We start from the raw sequence: 22330 nt of genomic DNA on the forward strand, positions 1-22330 counted from the left end.
ATGCGTGCTATTATGATTATGATCTTCAATCTACATCATCCTGCGCGTGTTAATTTCATGCAAAAGATTTGACTGTCTGGACTATTTCAAATTTAAGTTGCACTTTGGGATTCGAACATGAAACTTAGCGCTCAAACATAATATTTTGTCGATTTCAGACCCAAACGTGTTCAGTAAAAGAGGCTTGTTTAATAAAAGTTTGTCTTGATTGCGATGCTTGTTGTCGCTCCAATTCAGTTGATGGCGTTTACTTTTCCTGTGGCTTTCAACAAAATACTTTTTATCGCACTTCACTATAAAGTCGCAAAAATTGCACTTTGTAGAGTTGCATCAAGTTCATCAGGAAAATCTCGACAAATCTGCTTAACTTTTGCTGAAGACGATTTAGCTTGCTTAGGCATTTTTGTATTATAGAATGTCAGTGAGCTATTCCTAAAATCCAAACCGTTGATCTTCGAAACGACCACGTTTGTGAAGAGGAAGTATTTTATAAGAATTATTTAAATACGTAACAATGAACAAACAATGGACAATTTGCGATAAAAGTTACTCCTGATCCAAGTGGGCATTGTGACATATTTCCTGCTTTTATGGGTTAATATGGTTTAATTGTGTCGCAGTTCCTGATTTACAATGCTTCAAGGAGGATTTTGACAAAAATTACTCTCAAGAAACACAAAAAGTTTAAAAGCCATTATTTGACCAATTTTGACTTTAATAATGAAAATTTTGACGCTATTTTAACCTATAAACTTCTTAGAAACAGGCCCCTAGGTGCTGAAAACAACTTCATTCTTTGATTCGTGGAAAGACGAGGTTCTTAAAAATTTTTGAATTTATTGACTTTTGCGGGCCCTAGTAATAATGCTATGGCTCACTTATTGTCGCTCTACAAGTCTACAATATTGAAGTCTTTTAGTGAGAGTGGACCTACTCTTTCTCAATTTGTAAATGATATTTACGAAGTCACCGTATTATTACTGCACTTTTCCTCACTGCATTATGCAAGAATGAACACGATCGGCAGATCTATTGTTGTTGAAGCGTTTGGTATCACCAGATCTGGAATCGAACTTAATTCTATCAGTACAGGAGCCGAAAGAGATAAACACTCGTCTACTGAGCTGATAAAAGTTCTCAGACAATCAATTCAAAAGTCTTTGTTGAGACTTGATTGATGTTTTTAATCTGTTATTTCGCCAGCCTTGAGCCAGGGCCACAAACCTTGAAATGTGCATTAAGCGCATCATCATTTCCAGCATTTGGCGAAGATATTTGATGAATTGCTTATTGGCAGAACAAATATTTGCAAAAATTGGTCCCAAATGCCATAACAACAATATCAATGCATTTAAACTTTCCAGTCGTTTCCGTAAAGCTTGCACAACATTCGCTAAAATTTTGCAGTAATCTGTGCCAATCAAATATATATTTTACGACAGAAGATGGTAGCAAAATATTTTTACACAAAAAAAAGTGTACACAGGACAAAAGAAAAACAACTGTTAGTTCCAAGTTACATGCTGTTGCACAACGGACAACATAAAAACATGATTAAAACATGAAGTTTGATGAATGTACTTTGAAGTCATCAAAAGCAAATAGGCTTGGCCTACAGTTCAACCAAAATTAAAGAATAAGCATGACTTATTTGCATGTATTGCATGTAAAAAGATGCCAACAAAACTGGATAAGGTTTGACAAAACAACACAATAATAACTTTCAGACTCTGAAAATAGAGTACTAAGAAATAGGTTGTCAATCACTTCCACCACAGTGAAAACATGGCTCCAATAACAAAGTCAAAGCCCTTGAAAAGCTATTTTTCACCTAAAATGCTCCAATTTAAAAGCACAGTCCACTAAACGCTGAAAAATTTACACAAGCGCAAGATGAAAATAGGCATCAACGAGCGAGACACAAACCTAGTCAGCAAATCAATCTTTTTTACATTGATTTAACGTCTGCAGACGTAAAATCAATGCAAAAAGGACTGATTTGCAAAATTGTTAAAATATGATATAAAATGTCTATACTACACGATTTTTCAGTATAAAATCAAACATTGTATCAAACAATAATTTAACAACAATTGTGAAACATTCACAATAATCACATCTATTGCACTTTGTGGACAAGTAATAGAAACCATATACAAATAAAACCTAACAACCGGACGGCATTTAACATAATATAATAACATAAAAATAAACTAAAAATTACAAACGTTTTCGGCCACACTCATGTTAGCCTTTTCAAGTACCCAACTGACTGAAATTCTTCATAAATTCAAATTACAAAACTGATCTACATGCACAAAATCGAAAAAAAAAGAAACGCATAAAAATGAAACGGCAAGGCAGAGAGGCAAAATCACATGACGCTCAACTGCCTAGAAAAAAAAAACACAGATCAATTACGCAAAAATACGTGAAGACATTTAGCAGTTAAGAGGTGCCTGCGGCAAACAACCGTCTATTGAGGCGAGGATAGCAAGATTTTATGAGCAAAGCCTCATGGATTTATGGATTTTAGTATCAAATTTGGTGAAGCATTTAAGTACAAATCTAAGACTCCTCCAGGGATGGTTTATTGTTTAAACAAGCGAGTGTAAGATCTTAAACAATGTTGTCTGGTTGTTAGGTTTTATTTGTACATGATTCAAAAAAATTAACTCTTTATCAAAATTGAAGTAGCATAAACACTAAGTCTGAGAAAACTTATTAAATTATGTTAAATTTTTCCTAAAAATTATAATTCCAAACGCTAAAAAAAATCACTGTAACGGTGGTGAAGGCAGAAAAGTAAATTAAAAGTTTTTTTTTCTACTCAAAATGGATACTGGAAAGAGTTTTGAGTAAAAGTTGTAGCCCACTGTGCATGGGTTTTCATTGGGGTATCCATCCTTCAGCACGACCTAAGATGAAACAGATATGTTAGGTAGCGTTGTAACTGCGATACTAAACTGCTATGAGTTTCAAACCAAATTCTATTTTCATTATAAAAGTTTTACCTACAGTGCCTAATATTTGAAATTAGCAAAACAACCTAGCCTACGTGGTAAATCAATGTATTAATAACTTACACTAACATCAAGTTGGAACAGACTGGTGAGTGGTGAACAGATTTTCACTACACTGCGTGCAGTGACGCACGCAGTGGAAGTTGTACACCAACGTTATATGAAATAGAAAGATTATATGTTGTTACTTATGTAACTAAATTTTTGAAAAAGTGGGTATAAAATTATGTCTTTGTAACCTTTTTTGCATACAGTACAGTATTTAAAGAAAAAGCAAAAATTGAACCATCAAACAACGTAAAGCCACTGTTTCAACTAGCCTAGTGAGCTAACGTAATCATGCTTATTTTTAAACATCTTAAAAAGGATCTTCTATTATCTGGGCTGTCGATCTCAAACGTGACAAATGACAACGAATATAAAAAACTAAGCATTAAAATTTAAAGTTATACAGTAGCGCAGTATGTACTGTATTTAGCTCCTGAAAGGAAATGTGTATAGTTTTGATTATTACATCACAAGCCCTTAATGTCTATAAACCTGACAAGAAATCCAGTAAAAATGAAAAGGAAAAAACTGCTACCACTACGATTGAAATTAAATGTCAGCGTCTTTTTGCGCTTGTATCACTGTATAAAAGGACATTTAAAACGTGCAATCTCTTTTTGTGATAAGCTAAACTACAAAGGAAAAGAGAAGCGATGGAGCCTCCCATAGGAAGTAAGAAGTCGATGGACACGTTTTATTCAATAGAGACAGCAACAACAGGAAAACCTGCAAGCAAAAAAGATAGCGATGTAGAGATTGTGCTTCATGAAGACGAGCCTCCTGATGGAGGTTGGGGATGGGTTGTTACATTCTCTGCATTTTTCATTAACGTTATTATGATTGGAACTCACAATTGCTTTGGAATTATATATCTTGATCTGTTGGACGAGTTCAATGACTCATATTCAAACACAGCTTGGGTTGGTTCCATTGCTTTTGGATGCATATTAATATTTGCTCCTTTCAGTGGGTACTTATCGAATAAATACGGCTGTCGAGTAATCACATTTATAGGAGTTATTGTAGCAGCAGGGAGCTTGTATCTCTCATCACTTGCCACATCCATACCAATGTTGTACTGCACCTACGGATTTGGATTTGGTTTCGGAACAAGTCTAAGTTACATGCAGGGTCCAGTGATGATTGCCAGGTACTTTTCTGAACGACGAGCTCTGGCAAGTGGATTTGGATTAGCAGGAAGCACTCTTGGTGCATTGGCAATGGCACCATTCTATAATGCACTCAATAAATGCTTAAAGTGGAGGGTAAGCTTACAGGTGATTGCTGGGTTGACAATGACTTGCACAATCTGTGCAGCCACGTATAGACCTATTCGACCATCTAAGCGGCGAACTAGGGAAGAGAGGATGAAGTCGTCTCCTGCTCGTAAATTTGTGCTTGATTTATCTTTATGGAAGAACAAAGCTTTTATTGTATGGGCAATTGCTGTCGGCTTATGTAAAATCGGTTACTTAGTTCCTTGGGTACACATGGTGCAGTTTGCCATCGACAGTGGAGAAGAGAGAACGTTTGGTTCGCATTTGCTTCAGTACATGGGAGTAGCTGCTACGTTCAGTCGCTTAATAGTTGGAAAAATTGCCGATTCACCCAAAATTAATCGACTTCTACTGTCCCAGTTCAGTGCCTCTATGATGGGTGTTGTTAATATTATTCAAGCGTACACAATGTCACCTTCTGGACTGCTAGTTTATGCCATAATGCTTGGAGTTTTAGACGGAGGTGTGGAAATTCTTTTACCGGTCATGACGCTAGACCTTGTTGGAGCAAAACACTTGTCTATTGCTTGGGGCAGCATTTTAGCGGTGATTTCAGTAAGTTCCATTGGGCCGCCTGTAGCTGGAACTATAAAAGACAAGGAGGAGAATTATTTCTGGGCCTTTTATTTTGCAGGTCTTCCAATGATACTTTCTGCCCTTGTGTTGTTTCTAATCCCACTATGGGCGCGCAATCAGAAGCAGAATCCAACTACGAGCATCATGTCCATCAACCCGTCCAATTTAGAGATGATGCGAGATAACGACAAGGCTAAGCTATGTCCAGGTCTTAGAAGAGCACTGCGACGCATGTGCGGAGGAAAACGAAGAAAGAAACGCACAAAAGGATCAAAGGGTCAATTGTTAACAAAACCAGCGGAACAAAACCGAGACGAGGGAGGACCGGGGACTTCTGATAGCGCAAACAGAGGATTTATTTTGCCAGGAAATTAAACGAAAGGCTTATTTTGTTCAAAAATTTGCACCGCAAATAAGTTTAAACTATCAAGATGCACGCCTTTTTAAAAGAATGCCTCAAAAGTAACAACTCGAAGTTGAAAAGACTTGGCGCGAGTTAAACCATTCTGTTATTAGTCTTAGAGTAAAATTGGTATCTTTTTGTATTGATACTCTATACCTCGTGCGTTCACAATCATGCCGAAATGGGCTCATAAGATTTTTGTAGTGCCAAAAGTTTGTGTCATTTTTAATTGTGCCTGTTTTAATCAGCTCAATCCTAATAACATGATGAAAAAGCCAATATGAAGCAAATAAATCATCAGAGTGTGATAATGGTTTTGTCATGTGACAGATATGGTATGATTTTCACAGAATTGAATAAATTGGGCAAACTCGCTCCATAATTGAAAATACTTACGCTGTTCAAAAACAACCAAATAACAAGATTGTGTCTTAATCTGTTTCGAAAAAGAAATCCTTTGGATTAAAGTTAGCGAAGAGCTAAAGTTCTGCCCTTGTTGTTGTTCAAAGATTGTGAGAGAAAACCAACAATGCAGTTTTATGTGAGATTTGTTGTTTTGGCCTGAAATCGTTGTAGCCTGCTGGTTCTTGTTGTTTTAATTTGCACGGTCTCTTAACTGAGATTATTTTTAATTTTGATGAAATACCAACTTTACTGCCTTGAAAAATAATGACTGTACATTTATCTTTTTAGTCAAACAAAAATAAGCTAAATCACAACACAACTTTGGAAGAAATTGTTTGTGCTCAGCACTCAGCAGTAAGAAAAGCAAAATTAGCAGTTAGGCTACACTGCGCATTCCATAATAGAATATCATAATACATTCTATCTCAAGACTGACCTATTTCATTCCATATCCAATCGGCAAAATAGCTCATCTTTGCATATACGCCAGGAAACTTGGGCAGACCACAGTTATATCCCCAGCTGACACTTCCTGCTAGAGTCCAAACACCCTTTTCGTCGTCGTAACAAGACAATGGTCCGCCGGAGTCACCCTAATGCAACAGAGCGAGTTAAGCATACACATTTTGCACGTGTCAACTCTCATGACAAATATTACAAAGTAAAGAGTAGGAATTAGGAAGAGTCCCGATTGTTTATTAAAACTCGGACAAAGTAGAAAAAACGTGTTGCAAGAGCCTCAAACAGACCGAATTTCAGAAATCGTAATTTATTACTTTTCCCACAAGTATCCAAATGTGTATTCCTCTAATAACCTACGTTTCTTTTCTCGTACCTTGATAAAATTACAACTTCATTAATCTAACCTAACCCTACTTGACAAAACAAGGAAGGTCGGATTGGCGAAGTCTGACGGGGATTGAAATAAAATGAAAACTACTCTACTTACTTGGCAAGCATCTCTGACACCCTCGGCTTTACCAGCACAGATCATTCTAGCGCTTAATGATTGAGCACCCAACCAATCCGGTCTGGAACATACTTCCTTGGGAATAATATCCACTTGAGCTTGTTGGAGCACATCTGGGAGGTTCGTTACTAAACAACCAAAATAATAAATAAAATTCCAACAACTTTCAAAACATCTATTGGCTTAAACCTTATACTTTCAAAACTTAACAACAACAGTTCGCACAGTCCTGTAACTGGAAAGTTATTAAGTGACTGACAAGATGTTAAACTCATATGATCGACTCACTTGGTGTTGTTGTTGCGCCCCAACCGCTAACATAACATTTCTTGAAAGCTGGAAATACAAAACCGGACGGTGGCAGGCAAATTGGTTGAATGGATTCAGAAAATTCCACACTACCGTCCAGCTGAAAAGAAAGCATAATCATAGTAAAACGTTTGGTCTAAAAATATAAAGCCTACCAAAGGTTATGCTTTACTAAGGCAAGATTTTTCAGCTTGAAGTTGTTGCTGAATAAAGTTATTTGATAAAATAAATGATATTAAATAATATATAATATATAATAATATATAATATATAATAATAAATATTTAATACAAACCCAGGGCAAAGAATATTGTAAACTTTTTATATATTTTTGTCAAACTTGGTCGCATGTTGCCTAACTCTTTTTTAAGTACAATCTTACTGTACCCTACAAATGGTCTTAGTACACGATTTCTGATCGGTCACATATTGATGTTTCAAATCGATAACTCGTTAAACAAAAAAGGAAGCCAGAAAAGATGCTATAAACCGTTATATTATTTCACAATGCGATCCAACCATACAGTGAAGCCTGAAATCGATAATAAAAATCTACAAAACCTTTTTTGTTTTATTTTTAGACCTCAAACAAACAAAAAATCGTGTACAATGAGATGATTGTCCGACTTCGTTAACAAACAAACGATTAGCTCAAGCAGCCCTGGTTCAACTCTCAAGGTGTTTGCTTGACCAACGCAATTTAAGGATAACTCCCTATTCAGCGGCATCTTGTGGATGAAATAATTTAGACAACAACACTTCAACAAGCTGAAAGTCTGTCAGTCTCAGTAAGCGTCTGCGTCGGTAGTTAAAACGGTTTAGGCCTACAGGTATGCAAAACTACCTGGAATATGCGCAAAGGGACTCTCTAAGTCCAAGTGTATATTCCTACAATCAATCAAAAAAAAAATTAAGCAAAAACAAAAATAAACAAAAACCTTTAAAAGCGCAACATCATAGTCGAAGGTCAAAAGTTGTTCATCCCTTGGGGTCTGATATTGAGCGTGTATCGAAATCGATATTATATCCCGTCTTTGGGCAGGGACGATATGTCTTTCGGATAAAGCCGACATTCCCATGTACGCCTCCCAACTGTCAGGACTTGTTACACTGAAAGTGCATTTTGGTTGTTAGTTGCAATTTTTAAAGATCTTTTTCTTCAGTCTACTTTTAATAACTTTTGAAATTTCATATGATTGCTTACACAGCTCTTTACATTTAACAAATAGTAATCAAGTTTCCAAAATGATCATGATTCGAAATGTAGTAGACCACGTATATAATTATAAACTGTAGGTAACATGAAAAAAAGTTGCAATTTGTTTGTAATCAACTTCATTATTCCTATCGTGACAAAGAGCATAACATAGCCTACATTTTGAAAGTTAAACCTAAAATGTGCTGCAGTAGGTCTATTAAACAAACTATTAAGATATCGCCTAATTAAGGGACTGTGTCAAGAGAAGAAATGTGGCAAAGTAGACCAATTGGCTGTGCTTTTAATTCAATTTCCACATACTTGAAGCAAAATATGAGCAGAAAGTAACGAACTTACGCATCTAACGTAAGGTAAAGAACGTAACGCATTTACGTTAAAGCTTGTCACAATCACCACAACAAAGCTTACTAGGTGAAGCAGTGTGCTGCAGTAAGAATCCAATTCTTCATTATAATGGTTCCACCACAGGCCAAGCCTTCTTCCTTCACCCACAAACTTGCCTAAATACGTCACAATGAGTTCAAGTCAAAAACGCAGAAGACAAAAAGCAATTCCAAGACATCAATGTTATCTGGATAACATCTGGATAGGATCTGGATAATCTGGATAACATCTGCACCAGATCAGGTTGATGTCCAGATTGTTTATTAATTATTGTATGTGATGGGAACTGAAAACAAGCTTATTCTTTACCAACCTGTAAAGGGTCATAAATAAACTTTTCGTCAAACTAACCATGCAAAACATAGCAAGCAACATGCAAGCCCGCGAAGCAAAGCGAGAAACTTCTTAATGGTGGTGTGAGGGATGAAAGCTTTTCATGATAGAGATCAGACTTCGGGCGTGGACACTGGACAGGCATGAAAATATTTTACGTTTTTTGCCCCCTTGATGCCATTTTTAATCATTTTAACTTTACTTTTTAACAAAGCAATAGGCTAAAAACGCTTAAGCGCAACCAGAAACAAATCATGACAGTATAATATTTATGTCAGAATAAAACAAAAATTTAGATAAAAAAAAAAGCTTTGCGTTTAAGGCATTGAACTTATTGTTATTATTTAAAATTCAAACTCAAAAAGCAGGTCTTTCTGTTTTAAATGTAATTCAAATACTTTATTCAAACAACGTTTCGCCACAATAGGTATTGTAAAGTAAATGACATAATTGTCATTCTGGATGTATGGGACATAAGGTTTGTTTGTGTTAATTTAAACAAACAAACATTCAAAAAATGAGAAAATTCAAAAAATAACAACTTTTTACCAAAACAAATTCCAAAAAATCTACTTCAGTGTTGCTAAATGTACCATTTCAAAAAACGATCAGCTTCTTCCACTTATTGTAGCCTATTTATTTTCTCTGTACTTACAAACAACAGCACCACCTGCATTAATTTCCAGGTCCATTAGCCAAGCAAAAACTGTATGCCACCACTAGGCCTGCTTTGATCTCAGTTAGATGATTTCTATGGTCAGAAAAAAGTTAAAGCGACTGTGAGTTCAAGCAAAAAAGTCAAACTTTAGTTTCTTGAAATACCTGCCAGGGTTTGTCCTTTATTGATATATTTGACCCACCAAAAACTCTGCCCCTGCCAACCATTATCGTATAATTATTTTGTGTTTTCCAGTATCCTTTATCTTCTTTTGCCGATTGTTTATCAACAATCATTGGAGAGTTATTCTGAAACCATGAAAATGACAGACATGCGTCTACTTAAAAGCACTCTCTTCGACGTTATTTGAATATTTGGCACAACGATTTTCAAACTATATTTTCTAAATGTAAAATATTTGTTAAATTGTGCATCTGAACATATGTGAAGTGCGTTTAAAAGCATTACATCTATCTTATCGTTTCATGTGGCAATAAATTACAATGCTAAACAATTATATTGTTCATGGTTTGATTGCAGTTGAAACAATGCTCTACATGGGCAGAACAGGGTTAAATAGTGATCGGCATGCGTACTTCATTTTCAATAATTGTAGGCTATGAATAGCAGTGGCGTTGACAGGAGGTTCAATGATTAGTTTTCAAGGCCTCGTTTTTTTTACCAAACGGAACATGTCAAGGGTAAATCATGAATCTGCGACAAAAGAAAGCAACAAACTTAAAAAATTTATGACACAACTGCATATAGATGAGGTAGCCTACATCAAATGTTTCTAAATTACAAACCGTAGCCTACTAAACTAGCACTTCTGCTTTCGATTACAAACAAACCAGCATTTCTGTGCTTCATTGTGCAAGTTTTTACATTAGTTTGCAAGCCTGGTGTCTAAAACTTGAACAACATATGTTTGGTTGAAATTTTAAAGACAATTTAATGAAGGCTTACTTTCAGTTGAGTGAAATGTTAAAAATAAGTGACAGAAACTTCACAAGGAAACGTTACACAGAATGCTTGCAGGCCGGGTAGCCTAATGGCGGATACAGTCACTTTACACTGACGTAAGCGGGAAGTGTCATCCTGCGGTTACAATGACGTCATTAGCGTTATCCGGTCGCAAATTTCAACGTTAGCAACAAATATAGGCCTAATTGTAACTTGTTTACGTTTTTGCGATGTTTCAATGTAACCCACTCTTCATAAGCAAAAAGTAGAAAGGCATTTTTAGGAATTGTGTACCAAGCAATGAAAGTGGAAATAAACCAGAACTTTCTAGTGTGCAAAGTAATGAACTAGAAATGTCAGTTTTGATCCTGCACAGTAATGTACAGTCCAACCATTTCAATGAAATCGTGGTTATAAGTCTGGTTTTGTCTTACAAGGCAAGCTGCTTCATCCTTAACGCGTTTCTTGCGCAGAGGTTTACTTTGCTTAGCAATTGTTCAGGAACGTCGAAGCTACTTTCATGGATAATATTAGATTATGCTACACGAAACGATCATCATCAACATACTCAACCAGTAAATCAGTCTCTTTTTACTGCTTTAATGTCTGCTGACGTTAAAGCAACGTAAAAAAGGATTTGTTTACTGCCAGGATGTAAAAACTCTGTAAAAAGGAAACATGGACACAACACACACGAAGTAAAACACTGCATGCAAAGTGCAGATAAAATGAATACCCACACTCCAGTAAATATTGCAAAATAATGATGTTTGCTTTCATCATGAAATAAAAGTAGAGTGATACCGAAAGAAATATGTACTGCAACAAATCAAATAAAAATGACAAACAAATCCATGCTAATGAGAAACCGTACAAATATATATCAGTGCTGACCTGCCACGGATATTGGCGAATGTTTGCTTTGATACCCCCTACTACTCTTCCTTCAACTCGACTGTCGTTTTTTGGAAAAACTGGGTTAAACGGGGGCAAGGAAAATTGATTTCGAAAGTCGATGGTAGATCCCGTTGGGATGTACTTGGGAGGAAACTTCCCGCAAAACAAGGCTGAAAATTGAAAAAAAAAAAAAAATTGAAAACTTTTAGATGAAAATGAAATCCATTTCAAATTATCTGTTTTTGCTGGTTCTTGTTGAAAAATTAAATAAAGACAATTATAAAACAAGACCAAGTTCTTGAGAGAATAACTGATGAGAGGAAACTTTCCTTCTTGCGCCATTCAAATTAAAAAAAACTGGACTTTTTATATATTTTGCATCAAACATGCGCAGAAACAATGTGGACCATGGAAAATTTTTGCTACGTCATAACTTGTCGTTACATTTATCGCATATCCTTCGATACTACTTGACATAAGCTTCTTTGCAAAACATCATAAAATCGTGAATAAGTTACAAAGATATTCAAATTAGCTTGTGGACTACAGCGTGTTTGCACGTGACGTTTGCATTGTTTCTCACTGAAATTTTTATGCGGCCAAATCGTGCTAGAGCGAAAAGCTATTAAAGTGAAAGGAAATGAGATCTGCATCGTTTCAAAAAGTTTTTCAATTAATTTATTTCAATTCCAAAATTAAAAAAATATTTTGTCATCGGATAACCCGTGTTTTCGTAGAAGATTTATTTGCAGTCAGCTTACTTGGTGTTAAAACATAACACAATTTGCATAATTGGAAAATGAGGCCGCTTTTCAGTTATCTGATCATAAATCCTCTTGTGTTCTAGTGACTGATGCTGTAACACGATGGTTAACTGTGATAACATGTTTCATTCGTTTTTTATTGCATCCTTTTTCTATTTACATAACGTTTACTGAATGTTTGCATCCCTGATGAGGAGGTTAATCTATTGAAGTACAAAAGTTTGGATTCAGTTTATTGTACTTTTTACTAATTTATTAGTATTATGTACATGTCCGACTCAAAATGGTTTATATCACAATCAAACTCAATATAACTGTGTGTTTGTATGTTAATTGAAATAAAATAAACCAGATAGTATTAGTCATTTTTTATACCCTACTGATGTGAAATAAATTATTATTATTACACAGTTTACTGATCATGTTGAATTTGTTATAAAGAAAAATATTACGTATCTGACTTCTTCAATAAACTCGATTTTTTTTACAACTCAATAAAACAATTTATAATCATGTGTATTTGCAAGTCAAGTGTTGCTTCACTTTGTGTATTGAGGCTTTTATGAGGTCAAAAATATAAATGAACTACCGTATTACTATATACTTAGCCTAACATTTTTACAACCCAGTCATCAGCCTATGAGTTGGGCTGTTGCACCAAAGTCAGATACAACAGAATGGCGAGCTATGACTGCTGTAGTCTAATACGGCTGCAAAGTTTCCAGGAAATTGAGATGTACTGTCAAACCCACATCTTTTAAGATTACAAATATTTCGTGGAACTTGCAAAGTAATTAGTTTCGCAATATTGCTTTTCAATCTATTACTTAAAATTAGCAGTTATGCGGAAATACAGCCTGTATTGTATTTATTTGTAGTCTGTATTTATATTTATACCATTTTGTACTGTATACCGGTGAAACTTTTAAATTTTGTAGCTTACTGCTCGCAATGCAAACATAACTTATTGATGGCGATAAAGTTTTTTGTTGTTGAGAAAACACATCAGAATATTTGTATAAAAGGTGGACTTTAAAAGATGATTTTGAAGACCTTGTTGACCCAAAAGTTAAACTTAGTACTTGCACTTTCACGCATTATTTAACCTGTTGAAAAGTACTGACAATAGTCTACTTTAAATGTCTTGTACTTTGCAGTTAAGTGGTGTAAATATAATATAGATCGACAGTAGAATTAAAAATAATTGACTTTATGGGTGACACACATTACTACAATGATATAGTAAATTGTTTTTCATTCATAAATATGAAGAATAAGCTGCGCTTTACATAGAATTATTTAAGAATATTTTAAGACTTTCTTCGAAAAGATCAAAGGTCTAAAATACTTAGTTTTATAAGATGTAAATTAAGTTAACCGATCAATACCGTTGCACAGTTTGGCAGGCCAAACCTATTATAGCTATCAGTGTTATAAAAAGCAAGACGTGAAAGCGTACGGTATTTCCTCTAACAATCAACTTTATCATTGTTAAGACATTGATAAGTAGATTATTTTTTAAGCTGAAGTCTAATGAGTTGATAAAATCATTGAACTTTATTCATACCCAAGTGGAATTTATACATTTTGTTGATATAAAAAAGATGCACAGATAAAAACCTACTAAAGCGTCGATGGTTTTACAAAAATATGATTCTATCAGTCTACTGTGGCACTTCCTGCTATTTCTTTACTTGATATCACACTGTTCAATGTTCATCCTTTAGGTGCATTCATAAATTCAACTGAACAGATTCTATGAAAACTGTAATGACATATTTTTATCGTGGAATTTTACTCTACTTTTTGTAAACTAAACTTTTAAATGACAAAAATCAAGTGTTTTTTAGGTGCTATCAATAAGCTATCAACTGTTAATTATTTAACATACTTCAAAGCTTATGTGAATTTTATAAATACCATTAAGCGTTGTTTTGGTATTTGAAGTGTTTTTAATTGTTATTTTTGCACGTTTTGTTGTGATTGCAATGTTGGCATAATTAAATTTTAAATTTATAATTGCAATTTTGAAAAGTCGAACCATATGCAATTAACCTTGTTTATGTGGCTTGACACCATATTAAAATAGAAAGCAAGAAAGGTTATTGAATAAAATAACTTTGTCACTAGTATATTTACAAGTAAAAATTTCAGGACCAATGTAGTTTCAAGCAAATGAACATTTGTTGCGTAAGATTTGCTATAAGAAGTCATAACACATTATCGTATTGTAATAAAAATATATTTACTGTTTGCTTAAAAGCAATACGAGATAAATCTTATCTTGAAATTTTAGTTTGAACATTTCGAAGAAATCGATAGTTTAGGTTTGTCGTAAAGTTAAAAAACACCTTAAAAACAAGTTACGTCAAAGAACAACTTTTTGCCGGCGCTATTTTCTCCAGGCCAATCAATAATTTCTACTGTAAACAAAACATTACTCCATGTAATTGGGCGGTAAGTAAACGTTTTGTTCTTTCGTATTTCATAACGGAAGGTTTTATTAAAATTTTTTATAAGCTTTTGCTAATATTTAACAGAGTATGGAAAAACTTGGACTGCTTTTGACATGAGAGCGAAATGTATGATTTAGTTCCAGCCATGCCAAACTTTTAATTTTTTTTGTGACTAGTCTTATAATATCTCTTTTTAGTTATTGTGATATATATATCACACATGATTTTGTAAGTGGCTCTACTTTTGCGTTTGTCACTCATAAGGAATACTGTGTTATTGGTTTTAATATCTTTTGTTTAAAAGTGTTTTTGCAAAGGTGATAGCCTCTATAGCAAATCCGGTTTAAAGTTTTTTCATTAGTGAAAACACCTTTGCTATGCTATTCGCTGGTGATAAATCACCCTGAGATTCATTTACATATTATATTGCTATGATTACAGGTCAATAGTTCCCTTAGCTGATGACTTTTTGAACGATAGTGTTAGCTTTAAAGAATGCTACCTTGTCTATAAAATAAGTACGACGTGGAAGAGTGCTGTAGATATTTAAAATGAAATTTTGACTTTAATATAATTATTTTTCTTCATGAAAACATAGTCCATTGCTTCAAAAAGTTTAACTGTCGCTTCTGGGTGTATTACCAATCGATGCAAGGTCAACACTTCAGTATATAACGTTTTTACGTTTAAATAATGTTCTTCGATAGATTCAATAGAGTTGGCCATGGGGTAGGCCAAATAAGCTTATTGTATTTTTGACGCACAATATCGGCAAAGAGAAGCCGGGTTGTCACATTTTACTGTCGAAGGGACAACATTTAAGACATGTCCCCAGTAAGGCCCACCGATGTTTTTACCAAATTACACAATTTATCCGGGAATTAACAAGCTAGTCTTGGAAGCGCGGGTGATAAAGATCAACTCCATTTGATAAAGCGATACCACAACCAATGCAGCAAAAATAGTTCATAAAAGTCAAATTTAATGAATAGCTTAAATATATGTGGCTGTTTCAATAAGTTTATTCGATTTCAAAAAATAAAAGTAAAAAATATTCGGTTTCATGAGCTTGTCAACAAATAAACGAAATCCAACGATTCAAGAAAGGGTTGTGTAACTTATTTCGATGAGATAAAAATCGCTCTTTTTCAAATAAGTTTTCCATAAATATTGGTTTGAAATTTAACACGCAGGGCAAGAATTTTTACTACTATTATGCCCTCACACACCAAAGTTAATTGGTTAACCAAATATAATTTAGAAAACCTTACTTTGATTTAAAACAAGTGCAGCTTCTGGAATATCGGGGGGCTCGGATCCGGAGGAAGTGTCGAGGCCTGAAAGCAGAAGCGCAGTGAATAATTTTGCTACTCAACGTTCAACAATGCAAAGAATTTGTGACCTTACTCGATGACTATTACATGTGCCCTTCCCAAACAACAAAATCTGTCATTTTCACATTGATTCAACGTCTGCAGACGTTGAATCAATGTAAAAATGATGGATTTTGCTATCTGGTTTAGGACTTTTCGTTGTGTTGCATTGTAATCACAGTGTACTGAATGTTGTTGTAATAGACGCAAAATAAAACATGACTATTATTATTATGATCCTTCATATCACCACGAGCTTTTTTTTATAAACAATTAAAAAAACATGCAGGTTGTTAGAAGTTTATATAATCTTTTATTATCCTATAAAATAAATATTTGCAAAAAGCAAAAACAACAAGGTGTTGCCAGAAAAGCAAGCTGCAACAACATAGCTTCCATCGGCTCCAAAAGTTTTAAACGCGGCTATTACAACCGGATTAATTGACGATCAATGAATAACTAAGCTAATAACCAGTGTTGTACGTTGACGCCGTCAAATTGACGGCGTGACGGCGTCAACTTTTTGTTGACGCTGAGGCTAGCGCCGTCAGTTTATTTTTTAGTTGACGGAAGTGATAGCGCCGTCAATTATTTTGCCAATTTTAAGCGTCAAGCGCTATGCGTCATTTTTTGTTTTTATGGAAAATCTCGTTTCACAATAAGAGTTTCACAATGTATTCTGGCCAGCGCGACTCATCCGAAATACCCGATTTCGCGTTGGTTGGAATAGCTACCTGGAATACAAGCGGAAGAAGTTCGCCAAATGGTGATCACTCATATCGCGATCAGTATAGAAAACGAGGGATCAGAGAGAGAAAGAGAAAAATCAATGAATGTCATCGCGGTGGTTGAAGGTAGGCTACTTTATTTCAAGAGCTCTATGCCCTTGAAAAGAGCGATGTTGGTGTAGTGGACCTCGTTAAAAGATTTATATACGCTAAGCCATCACAGCACGCTTGGAACAGTGATACCTTTCCGAGTAAACGTTTTCAAGAATTGTTTTTGAAGTACAACACACCAATACCATTCAGCGCTGCTGTGGAACGCATGTTTTCACTTGGAAAGGACATTATGCGTTCCAAACGCAGCAGATTGTCAGACAAACGTTTTGAAATGCATGTGTTTCTACAAAAAAATGACTAATAAGCTAAAGCAACTAGTTACAATACAGTCTCAAAACATAAAAACCTGCTCTTTATTTATAGCTATTGTTAGCCTAAACTTGGTTGAAATACTCCCGTTTTGTGAGACCCTGGCTAAAATAGCGCTACAAATTAGCGCTGACGCTGACGCCATCAATTTCTTTTAGAGCTTACGCAGTACTTTACGCCGTAAAGGTTTTGGGTAATTCGCGCTGACGCTGACGCCGTCAATTTATTTCATTGACACGTACAACACTGCTAATAACCAATTTTATAGCACTGAAGATGAAACTCTTTAATTTTTGAAGCGTTAACTGAACATGAGTTTAGTGCCTGCATTTTGGGCTCTTTACTGTTTGATTGAATGGCATGCACTTACCAAAATCTGTTGTTCTGCTGAAAATGACTGCAAGCAAACAAAATAAATGAATAATCGCATGAACAACAAAAAAGAGTTGTAACAAAAGGCATGCAAAATATCACAATAATACCATGATTGAAATCAAAGCTTGTGACGTTCAAAATAAAAGTCAAGATAAAAATAAAACTGTTACGCTGTTATGCTGTTAGGCTACTATAATAACAAGAATGCCAAAGCTGTGAAAAGTCATTTTCAGTCTGTAGATGTAGAATCGACGTAAGAAAGGGCTGATTTTCTGTTTGGGCTATTGCCTTCTCAGCAAGAAGGCCACATGTTGCAGAAGTACATCGTATTTGTAGCCGCTGATGACACACCAAGAAGTTTGTTATTGGGTGTAATGTAATGCTGTATTCAAACAGCATTGCCACCTGCAGATGTGAACAGTTTTTTTCTTAATTGTAGCTTTGATTTTGTATTTACTATTTCACAACAAATTTTGTTTACTTTTATTTAATTTTTCTTGTAAGCTTACAACTACTCTGCAAACGTTGCGGAAGTTACTTTGCATCAGTGAAGATAGTTTTGCTTACATGCTGTTGGAATACGTCATTGTAAATGTGATGGCATTTAAATGGCAATTGGTTACAGAAAAATGTGTCAGTAAGTTATAAGAAAAAATGAAATGCATCAATCGTGAGGTGTAGCCTAGCTCAGAAAGCAAAGTCCATCATTTTTACATTGATTCAATGTATGCAGACGTTGAATCTGATTTGCTGGTTGGGCTATCAATGTATCAACAAATGTAACTTTAAAAGTCTTAAAAAAGTAGTACGGTAGCACATACAGTAAGTAATAGCCTACCACAGATTAGTCTACCATCGATCTGCTGTTATACAAGCACCTACAATTGTTGAGATTTTGTAATGTAGCCAGGCTTTCTCCCCTGCAACTTATTACACATAAAGACAAAAGAAAAAAAGTCTACCCTTTTTTAACTGTTAATTGGATGAAACGAATATTTACATTAATATCTGCAGCCCAATACAATGATGTTTTATTTAGTTATTTAAAAAAACAAAGAAGGGGTGTTTATGGGCTTTTGTCAAATGCAGTAAGAATACAGTCACATACAGTAATGTTTCAACAACCGCCATTTGTTGCATTCAAAATTGTGCTTGTATTAACTGTAGTCTGGAATATTTTTTTATTTTTATCGAATAAAACAAAAAGATCTTTTTCTAACTTTCATGGTGAAAACCAAAATCGTCAATAAATTTATCTTCAGAGTGGCATGACATAATGTTAAAAGTTTCTATGTTTAAGTTTAATTATAATATGTTTCATGCAGTGACAATTTATAACAATGCATTTGCATGTCCAGAAATAGTTTGATGATTTTTTTCCAAAAGTTACAAATATAAAGTTACCGAAATTGTCTTTCAAAATAACTTGCTTTTCAAAAACATTCTTTTGCGCCTTTGCAACATCACAGTAAGCGTACGGCCTAAGTTAAAATTAGCCGACAAGCGCAATGCTTGAAATAACTTCAATAGGCCTACTTGTGTTATTCGAAACGATTTTTGATCGAAACGAAAAACATCAAAAGTTTAATACAAATGAAACGAAATAAAAACCGAGAATTTTCTGTTAATTGTAAGAATGGAATTGTTTTCATTTCCTAGTTGTTACTACTTTAAAATTATATTTCTTACCGAAATAAATTAGTGCTGCCAAAGTCGACATTGTAATGATGACCAACAGTACGAGTAGAGCAATTAGTCCTTTATTCTGTAGCGGACAACTTCTCGGGAACTTGCTGCGTGGAATCTCAGAATCACTCGTTGAACTACTATTCCGTACTGTACCAGTTGGAAAATTTCTGTCGGTTCTAACGTTTGCATCTCTGTTAGGATTTATGGATCTATTATGTCCACCAGATCGCGTTGGTGCTGAAACTACGTTATTGTTATTCGCGTTTTTAATCTCAATATCGAAGAGATCCGATACAAGTTTTAAGTCTTTTCGAGGTTTCAACCATAATTGGTTTCTAGAAGATTCTGTTAAATCAATGCTTTGGCCACTTGTATACATAGGTAAAGTAACTGTTGTGTAGAGTTTTCTGGGTGCAAAATAGAATGAGTCTGAGAGGGAAAGTTGATGACTTTGCTTGTTATGGTCACAATAGCAACGGAAGCAAGGTCTCTGGATGCTGTTATCTACTGAAGAACCTATGGACGTTTTTTCAAAACCTAGATTAGATAAGTCGATGGCGGAATCACACTGAGATATGTCATCGTGAAAAGATGAGTCTTGATCGAAAGCTTCATTATCAATGGTTTCACAAAGGTGTTTATTCGAATCAACTGTTGACTGTTGGAGCAAAATATTTCGTTCCAATGAATATTCGCTTGTAACTGTTTCTGCGTTCCCCCTTGATTTGCAAAGATTTGTAGAGGAGAACGACTTTGTAGATGTGGAGCAGGAAGAGTTATTTTCAGACAAAGATGCAAATTTGCACTCTGTTTCACCGGTGCTGAGCTCATTGAGTTCATCTTCTTTTTCGTTGTAAGCTTCCACGCTCACTTCCTTCAGTTGTACCATTTTGTAGGCTACTGCTGATATGTTGAAAAAATAACTTTTCTGATTTTTTTAACTTAACAGGCTCTAAAATTATTCAAATATTCCGATAAAATCAGGATAAGAATGGTAGTATTTAAAATAGTAGACGTATGATATATTGCTCTTGTTTCACAACTCTAAACATTTTATAGCAACTGCGCTTTTTTACGCTTTATTTTCTATACACTCCAACATCTGTTGACTTTGAGCGTTATGTGAAAAGATTGAAAATATCTGGGGATGTGTAGATAAGTTATTGTACTGTCTAAAATTGAGCTTGCAGCCCTTGTTAGGTTACATTGACATAGCCAGTAGAAAAGACGAGGGGTATAGGGGGTACTTTTAAACCCGGGCCCTGGATGATTTTAGTGGCCCATAACCTTTCTAAGAAGCCCGAAAACTTGATAAAACCACCGAGTATTCTTTGGATATCAGCTAGCTCCTTTTTCTTGGAAGGGTCTTGATTTGAGGTTCGTGGTCTCGTGGATGTAAGTGGTACCAGGTTTAATTTATCCTCTAAACGGTCCTGGCATAGCTGCTGCTGCTGCCTTTTCGGTCAACCTTTATATTGGTAACTTTGTTCATTAATGTAGGCTGTTTCACGTATAAACCTTGTATGCAACTTGAAGGCTTGCGGGTAACACAAGACACATAGGCAACATAGCACTGCGAAATATTATTTACGATAGGCTAAAGCTATGGCCACAGACCGACATTGATCTCGTACATAAGATTTGTACAACAATGAACAATTGTATATGAAGACAAACTGCATATGTCAGAACTACTCGTGCGCTTAGCAGATAAAAAACCTGAGTCATGTGATCAACGTTGAGTGCAACAGCTGCTTGCCTGTCATGGCAAACGTTGTATATTTGGTCCTTTTAGATTATAAGCTACTTATCTGCAGTGCGATAATCGCCTTTCTCAATAGTTGGTCAAATCAACTAAACTCTTCCAACCATCGCATAAGGCATCTATGCATGAGTTAACCGAATAAGTTTAAGCTATTTACGTTTTAAAAAATTATAGTTAGAGTCACTATCTGTAGTGCGTTTCCTCGTTAAATTCTCAAAACCAGTGATATCAAAGTTTGAAGTTAGGTAATAAATTACCTTTCTAGCACCTAACACTAACTTTTGTTTTGTGAGTACAGGCTTCAGCTGCTTGCTTCAGACATAACTTTCTAACGGGGATATAGTGAGCTTCCCCCGCTTTCTAATTTACTAATTAAGTGTGTACAGCTTCACGCTTTGCTTTTTTTTTGAAAGTAAAGAGGTTTTCAATCAGCCATGTCTGCGGTTTTACACCCTCTTCCTCTGCTATCAGATAGATAATGACGTAGATGACAACGACAGCTGACGTGATTGGCAAAGACCGGAAGTGGTACGCAGTATGCAACTTACAGCTAATTTGTTATTTCATGGATACTTACAAGAATCAGAGATTTTTTTCCGAAAAAAAAGTTTTGTCGCCCAAATGTAGATCATGGCACAGTCCTCTGTTTTTCCATGAAGTGAGTTCAATTCAAGCCAGTGGAAGTTACAGTACATTAGCTTATAATAATTTTCGAAATACTTGTGATATCTATGTTTTAATTACAGTCTACTTTCCATTTTTTCTAAAACCGATCGATTTCTATTTCCTTATCTGAAGTTTCTACTGGAGACTACCTTCTTGGTAGGAAGTCGAAATCAACTATACAGTAATATGGAACAATCGTTATGCATATAGAGGCCATTCGATCCCACGTTAGCCCGTAATTTTTCTTCAAATAGGTTTTCTGTTTTTAAGAAATTAAATTCTATCTGAAACGTAGCCGTGCTAAAACCAACTAAATTTGGTTTATTTAAATACAAGTTCAACTTGATTTTTACTTAATTTTATTTTGCAAATAAGCTAGTCCATATCCTCAGGCTAAAGTAAAAAAAAAGAATTCAACTTATCTAATTATTGTTCTGCTGGCCTTGTAGCCTCCCGAAAACAAACTCACAATCTTTGTCAATAAACATTCGCAATTTTGCTTGTTTTGAAAATAACACGAAAGTTTTGGTATCCAGCAAGAGAAATGCTCAAAAGGTTATCCATAAATGTCTTGAATGCCGTTTATCATCGTTTTACGACAAAATCATTGTAAACTGACTTTTGAC

The 22330-nt window shown here is 35.0% G+C and overlaps 2 protein-coding genes across 3 annotated transcripts; one reads left to right on the top strand and one right to left on the bottom strand.

Moving 5' to 3' along the window:
* Positions 1–1271: 1271 nt before the first annotated feature.
* LOC145764699 (transmembrane protease serine 11D-like) lies at positions 1272–19403 on the bottom strand. The gene is made up of 9 exons (XM_082576352.1): positions 19274–19403; positions 15957–16022; positions 11463–11635; positions 8639–8730; positions 7950–8121; positions 6991–7111; positions 6682–6830; positions 6169–6325; positions 1272–2918 (listed from the first exon to the last, which is right to left on the bottom strand). The coding sequence occupies exons 1-9, from the start codon at positions 19302–19304 to the stop codon at positions 2890–2892; spliced, it is 990 nt and encodes a 329-aa protein (XP_082432478.1). The 5' UTR covers positions 19305–19403; the 3' UTR covers positions 1272–2889.
* LOC145764698 (monocarboxylate transporter 8-like) lies at positions 1562–6010 on the top strand. 2 transcript variants are annotated; one of them, XM_082576351.1, is made up of 2 exons: positions 1562–1577; positions 3843–6010. In XM_082576351.1, exons 1-2 carry the CDS (start codon positions 1562–1564, stop codon positions 5297–5299), a joined length of 1473 nt encoding a protein of 490 aa, XP_082432477.1. In that variant the 3' UTR covers positions 5300–6010. The 2 variants fall into 2 exon arrangements, with proteins under 2 accessions (XP_082432477.1, XP_082432476.1); XM_082576350.1 differs by lacking the exon at positions 1562–1577 and having other exon boundaries at positions 3602–6010.
* Positions 19404–22330: the final 2927 nt, after the last annotated feature.

Source organism: Aplidium turbinatum, chromosome 2, assembly GCF_918807975.1.
Source record: "Aplidium turbinatum chromosome 2, kaAplTurb1.1, whole genome shotgun sequence".
NCBI lineage: Eukaryota > Metazoa > Chordata > Ascidiacea > Aplousobranchia > Polyclinidae > Aplidium > Aplidium turbinatum.

Bases quoted from the DNA above. Each gene is read 5' to 3' on its own strand.
- LOC145764699 (XM_082576352.1), bottom strand. From the start codon at position 19,304: ATGTCGACTTTGGCAGCACTAATTTATTTCG. The intron at 8,122-8,638 runs GTAAGCTTTGTT...ATGCACTTTCAG, and splicing joins GCAGCACACTGCTTCACCTA to TGTAACAAGTCCTGACAGTT. The intron at 6,326-6,681 runs GTAAGTAGAGTA...CTGTTGCATTAG, and splicing joins GTGTCAGAGATGCTTGCCAA to GGTGACTCCGGCGGACCATT.
- LOC145764698 (XM_082576350.1), top strand. From the start codon at position 3,725: ATGGAGCCTCCCATAGGAAGTAAGAAGTCGATGGACACGTTTTATTCA.